The 6,638-nt window shown below is 43.3% G+C and overlaps 1 protein-coding gene across 1 annotated transcript; it reads left to right on the forward strand.

Moving 5' to 3' along the window:
• Positions 1-652: 652 nt before the first annotated feature.
• On the forward strand, positions 653-1,582 carry LOC143404604 (olfactory receptor 10J1). Its single transcript, XM_076862748.1, has one exon. The coding sequence runs from the start codon at positions 653-655 to the stop codon at positions 1,580-1,582; it is 930 nt and encodes a 309-aa protein (XP_076718863.1).
• Positions 1,583-6,638: the final 5,056 nt, after the last annotated feature.

A 6,638-nucleotide genomic window follows, 5' to 3' on the forward strand; every position in this document is an offset into this window, starting at 1 on the left:
ACAAGAAGAACCTTTCTGCATTTTCTTTGCCTCTACTTCCTAAAGGATGTGGATGTGCAAGAGGGATGATTCATAGCCTCAAAAGAAAAAACTCTCAAGTCCATCCCCAAATGATTGTTTCCAAGCATCTAATGCATGCATAATCCTGAGTTAGTGTGATGTGAAAAGATGTAAGAGGTATTATAAAGTCTCTGTTTGTGTGAGAAGACACTACAAGGATGGGGTATAAAATAATCCAAATAAACATGAGAACATCTGAGTATCATATGATTTTAGGGAGGACTGGAAATTTGCACTGATCTATGAAGAATGGAGAAGAATTATGTAAGTGGAGAAAAGGAGGAAGGCCTTCCATATGTGAGCGAGGAAGAGAAGGAGAGAAGTAGGAACGTGCACTTCTACACCTTGAGAAAAGAGATCACCCAATTCTCAAATGTGTAGGAAATCAAAACAGATGACCACAGAGAAAAAAAAATTATATATATATATATATATATATATTCAGTAAATTCAGGGATTAACTTGAATCCCTATGAAATGTTTCCCCAGATTTATAGCTGAGAATTCAATTGAATCAATTTCAGAAAGGTGCATAAACTCCTGAAACTATATAACTTTTATTCTTCCACACTTCAGATTTTGTGACTACTTAATGAAGAGAGAAAACTACTCTATCATCACTGAGTTTACTTTCCAAGGTTTCTCCAGTTTCCATGAGCACCAGATGACCCTTTTTGTGGTGTTCCTTAAACTCTACATCTTCACACTAGCAGGCAATGTCATCATTGTGACCATCATCCGAATTGACCGTCATCTTCACACACCCATGTACTTCTTCCTAAGCATGCTGTCCACTTCAGAGACCGTCTACACATTGGTCATTCTCCCAAGGATGCTCTCCAGTCTTGTGGGTATGAGCCAGTCCATATCGTTGGCAGGTTGTGCCACACAGATGTTCTTTTTCGTAACCTTTGGGATCAATAACTGCTTCCTGCTCACAGCCATGGGGTATGACCGCTACGTGGCCATCTGCAACCCCCTGAGATACACAGTTATCATGAGCAAGAGGGTGTGCTTCCAGTTGGTGGGGGGGGCCTGCAGCATTGGCCTAATTGTAGCAGTGACACAGGTGTCGGCTGTGTTCCGACTGCCCTTCTGTGCCACCAAGGTGGCCCACTTCTTCTGTGACATCCGCCCCGTGATGAAGCTCTCCTGCATCGACATCACTGTCAATGAGATCCTGACTCTAGTCATCAGTGTGCTGGTGCTAGTTGTACCTATGGGCCTGGTCTTCATCTCCTATGTTCTCATCATCTCCACCATCCTGAAGATTGCTTCAGCTGAGGGCCGGAAGAAGGCCTTCGCCACCTGTGCCTCCCACCTTACAGTGGTCATCGTCCACTATGGCTGTGCCTCCATCGCCTACCTCAAGCCCAAGTCGGAGAACACCAGGGATGAGGACCAGCTGATCTCGGTGACCTACACTGTCATCACGCCCCTCCTGAACCCCGTGGTCTACACCCTGAGGAACAAAGAAGTTAGGGATGCTCTGTACAGGGCTATCTGCAGGAAACACTCCTGACAATCCGTGAAGAGTTCTCCTGAGGCTCTTGACATCCACCCTAGGTAGGAATATGAGGGTCAGTGTCTCATACACTTGACCTCTAGGGACCTGCTCCTCCAGCAGCAATCAAGAGAAACAGCAGCATCGTGCAAGTGGGAATTTGAAAGCATTTAATTAAAGCCCCTGAATAAAGCGTGGACCTGCTGTGGGGATAAATACATTAATAAAGATAGGATCCAACTGAAGGAAAGGTCAGGAAGGAGGGGGGCTGAGGGTCTTGAACTTTTGGGCTCCTTGTGAATCTCCACCTAACAGAGGCAATAGAACAGAACCCAGGCCCACTTTAAATTGTTTCCTACCGTCTTTCCCTTTCTTCTTAAGCTCATAGGGTTTCTCAAACTGGAGTCCATGTTGGAACCCATTCAAGGAGTAAGTCACAGGGCAGGCAGGGAGGGTGGCCTCAGGGTGGCCAAGCCTAGTGTAAATAGATTTCCTGTCCTAGCTACTTTCATTCCTCTCAGATTCTAGCATGGCTTATTAAAGTCGGTGACGAGGGACAGTTTAATTAGAGATGCTAGCCAATCCATATCTCATCAACCGTGGTGACAGCCTTCTGAAGGCACATTCCAAGATCCTTCAGAGTCAGCTCAGCTGCCATTATTTCAGAAAGCATATAATGGGCAAGGCTGTGCTCTGCGTCCTGGGGAAATCAAGAGGAGAAGGCCCTATTGTCTGGCTCTAAGAAGCTTAAAGTCCAGTGGCAAAGACACACGTTTAAAAGCATGATTTCAATACTTTGTGTTAAATGACATACACAAAAGATTAAAAGACAACTAAGAGAGTGATTGGTTTGGAAAGAAAGAAGGAAGAAAAGGAAGGGGGTAGGGATGGTGGTGGAGAATAAGACTGTTGGAGATGGCAGGAGATAGGAGATAGATAGCAGGAGATAGCAGGGAGAGGAGGTTACCTTTGGTCTGAACTGGTTTTAAAACACTGATAAGAGATTGGCTGACGATTATCTGAAGTTGCCAGAAAAGACTTCCAAAGAGAAGAAACAATACAGCCTCAGGTATGAAAGTAAGAGCAGTGTTCAAGGAGTGAAAAATGACTCAGTGTTTTGACTCCAGGGCGTGAGAAGAGGAAATGGAAGTTGATGTGACCAGGAAGGTAGTCTGGGGGCAGATTGTGAAGGCCTTCGTGAGGATTTTTTTTTAACTTTTAGAGAGTGAGAATCACCTAAGACTCGGGAAAACTAAGATTCGGATTATGAGGCCTCTCTCTGGATTCTTGACATCCTTGTTATCCTTACTTAGCTCCACAGAGACACTAAGTCGCTGCGTCCTGCGGAGCTACAGACTACAAACCATGAGAATCGCAGGAAAGATCGGATTGTTCTGAACTTAAACTGAAGCTGAACAAGATCAGAGAGAGCCTGGAGTACAGACTGATCAAAGGGTATTATGTAGGTTTGTGATTTAAGGTGAAGATGAGCACCCAGCAAAAAGAAGGACTTGCTGTCATGTTAGTGGCTCGATTGAACTTCAGACCTCGGGACAGACAGGGACACACCTTTCCCTTCCATTCATCAGAAAAGCCTTCAAAACATACAGAGACCTAAAGGACAAATGTGTCCTGCACTCCAGAGCACAACTAGGCTGCCAGACCCTCCTCTCTTAGAATTAACAGAGACAATGGAAAAAAAAAAAAAATCAAACCGTACCCCAGGTTCTCTAAGAACATAATAGGTGGCTAAAAGTAACAAAGAGAAGTCGTTAGCTGGGAAAGAAAAGAAAACCTGAATAATTAAAAACAAAGAACCGCAATTAGAGAGTTTAACCATCATTCAGTAAACATTCAGGCAATCTTTACTATATGCCACATGCGGCGCTAGACACGGAAAATGTTAAAATAAACCCTGCACTGTCCCCCGAATAGAGGAGTTCCCAGTCTTTCAAGGGGGGATAGATAGAACTGTGCAGAACTCACTCTAACGCAATGCGATAGAAAATTGACAAAGTATGCTTAATATTTAATGACAAAGATGTAAGCCTTGGGATATTTTTTCCCAATCTATATAAAGCAAAATCTCATCAAGCTGAGAATGGGCTTTGCATGCTGGAGTTCAGTGAAATAAATACCTGTTACCTGAACAATAGGATTGTCTTGATCTTTGTGCAGGGCTGTCTCCTGGGGTCCTGGGCTGTGCGGTTCCTGACAGACATCACTCAGAACATTTTATTACCGTGGACTATTAGAGCATTTATCACTTGTGTTTTTCAGATACCTTGTTTGAACAGATAACTTAACAGTCAGACATTGTCGAATCAAATGCTTTTGATACCTTTTCTCACCCCATGAAGATACTAGCCACAGAACTTTTTCTCATCTGTGGAATAGTTTCAGCCGTTCACAGAATATTTTGGCTGGTTCAAATAACTGAGAAGAATTTCCCCCTTTCTTGGAATCATTCTGGTCTCTATTCATGACCAGTTTCACTTACAGGAACACATACTTCTCCGTACTATCTGTGGTCCCTGGCCCAAGACACCTGAGAAAGGTAGGAATAAGGTTCTCCATTGTACAGATAATAAGATAAAATAAAGAACGAAGGCTGAATTTGAATTGGCACTTTGGCTCTTTCTGTTTACCCAGAGTGTATTATCCCCCAAGGGCAACTCACAGTGGGAATAGTGATGTAAATAATCAAGGGTTAAAAAAAAATTCAAATTTTCCAGCTAGGTCCTCAAACTGCCCAGATTAAACAGAAATCTCATCCTGAGACTTTTCCCATAGAGAGGAAACCAGGATCCTCAGTCTAGCCCAGGGAGACCTAGGTGGATAGGGGACATCTCCAGCGCTGCTCAGGCTGTGAAGTCTAATTCATGCTGAACCGGCTACAGTTGCAGGAGCATGAGTTTCCACCTTCTCCATTATCAAAGCAAATCACAGAAAAGCAGTTAGAGTCTCACAAGCACACAAGGTCTTTATGAGAAACTGATGTGACTCCATTTTTGAGAAACCAGCCTCTACCTCAGAGCAAAGCCTGTCCAAGGAAGGGGCGTGACCCTTGTCCTTGGAAAGACCCACAGAGCACTCCTAGGCACATACCCACCCTGCTGAGTTGCTTATCTACAAATAACAGGAGAGATCTGCAGCGTCAGGTGGCCCTGACTCAGTCAGGCTAGGTGAGGACCCATGGCAACCCTCTAGCAACCACCAATCAGCATGAGACAGGGAAAATACCTGGGATGCCAGATGACCCTCCCAGTAGTTTACAGGGTTGATAACATGTTGGGAAACCATGTAGTTCAGCACGTACCCGCCTCTTGGCTTAAACCAATCGGTTCAAATGAATCCCCCTCTTGTACTAACCTATCACCCCTACCCAACTTGTTCCCACCAGTGAATGTGCTAATCAATGTTAAGAGTTGTTTGATTTTCCCGCGGTGTGGGATGATTTGCTAAGAGATGCTATGATGTATGTGAAGTCCCTGCCTTCCCCAGAGAGTGTATAAAACTGCTGCAAACCCTGGGCTCGGGGCCTCTCAGCGCCACCAGTTGCTGTGTGTACGCAGATGACCAAGCTGGCTTGCAATAAACACCTCTTTGCTGCTTACATGGATCTTGGTCTCTGGTGGTCTTTTGGGGGTCCCGAACTTGAGTATATCATTTATTGGAATAGAATTGAGAGTTCAGTAGACACTGAGTTGTTAGGTTTAGTGTTAGAAGCTGAGCACACAATGGTGAATTGTGCACATTGTTGAACCACTGGACAGAGAGAGAGGAGAGAGAGAGAGATGCATATATAGATTATGCTAATTTTTGTCAGACTGATGAGTGCTAAACTGGAGCTCTAAAGAAATAATGGGAGCATAGAAAGAAGAAAGATTTGTTTCAACTGATGTATTTAAATTATAAATAAAAGAAATTAAATTCAAGTTCTCAGCCAGTCCCCCAGCCTACCTCTTCTCAATCACCAACCAAACCCCACTAGCAGCAGAGGGAGAGATGACATAGTAGAGATATTTGAGGTCTCTATGGTGGTCCATTACTTCTCTTTGGAAGAAAACTTCTTGAAACTTAAGCTGTAGACTTATTTCTGCAGAAGACACCTGAAATTTTAGATGACATGAGCCCAACAGTGTGGGGTCTGAATGTGTCCAATGCCCTTCCAACATCCCCTGCTGAAAACCTCCTTCCCATAAACCATAAACCTGTATCTATGAGACATCTGTAAGTCGTAGGTAGTCAAAGTTCAACAGCTGACGATGGTCAGAATTCCTCTTTAAACCTAGATAATCACCCCCCAATCCACCTTCTCCTCCTGTTCTTCTTTGCTTGAAAGATGTTCCTTTTATTTACTATATAGCAACTGAGCTTTATCTCCAACATACCTCCATCCTGAGAAGCCAACCCTTCTTTCTGTAGTTTTGCTTTCCTTAAAAATAACAGAAACTCATGTCCTGATTCAGGCTGTGTTGTTCCACTACTGTGGCTGGAGAGAGGGGACTTCTCTAGCTGATTCCATAGTGTCCCAGAGGGCCTAAGTATAAAGGTTCCCTTTTCCATCTGATTCTTATTTTCCTATATATATTTTTCTTCTTCTATAGCTTCTTCTCCTACTCTAGAGGACTAATGGTTGTCTTTGATCTTTTATAAGAAACTGTCTGCGTAGGTGTGGGAGAAACGCTATACCATTTCTGGATGGTCAAAGAGCTCCCACATGACTGCTGTCAATCAACCTTGTCAAAGAGCAACAAAAAAGACGTCTCTCATCTTATATTCAAAATTCTCAGGAAGACCCCTGCATTGCTCAGACAAGATTGATCATTGTTTCATTGCTAATTTCACTGCAAGGTTGTTCCTTTTGACCTAAACCAGCTCTAAACCAGATTTGTCTAGTTTGCAACTTTAGAAAGCATGCTCTCCAAGTATGCCTGAAAATCCTTTTATCCTGTACCTTTGGGAACTTAAAGGTCAAAATTTTCCACGTTTATATTTCTAGGTCTTTAATATTCTTTCTTTCTTCAAAGAAGTTGGAGCAATTGAGTGATTGAAGTTTAACTTTAAACAT

Source organism: Callospermophilus lateralis, chromosome 7 (genome assembly GCF_048772815.1).
Source record: "Callospermophilus lateralis isolate mCalLat2 chromosome 7, mCalLat2.hap1, whole genome shotgun sequence".
NCBI lineage: Eukaryota > Metazoa > Chordata > Mammalia > Rodentia > Sciuridae > Callospermophilus > Callospermophilus lateralis.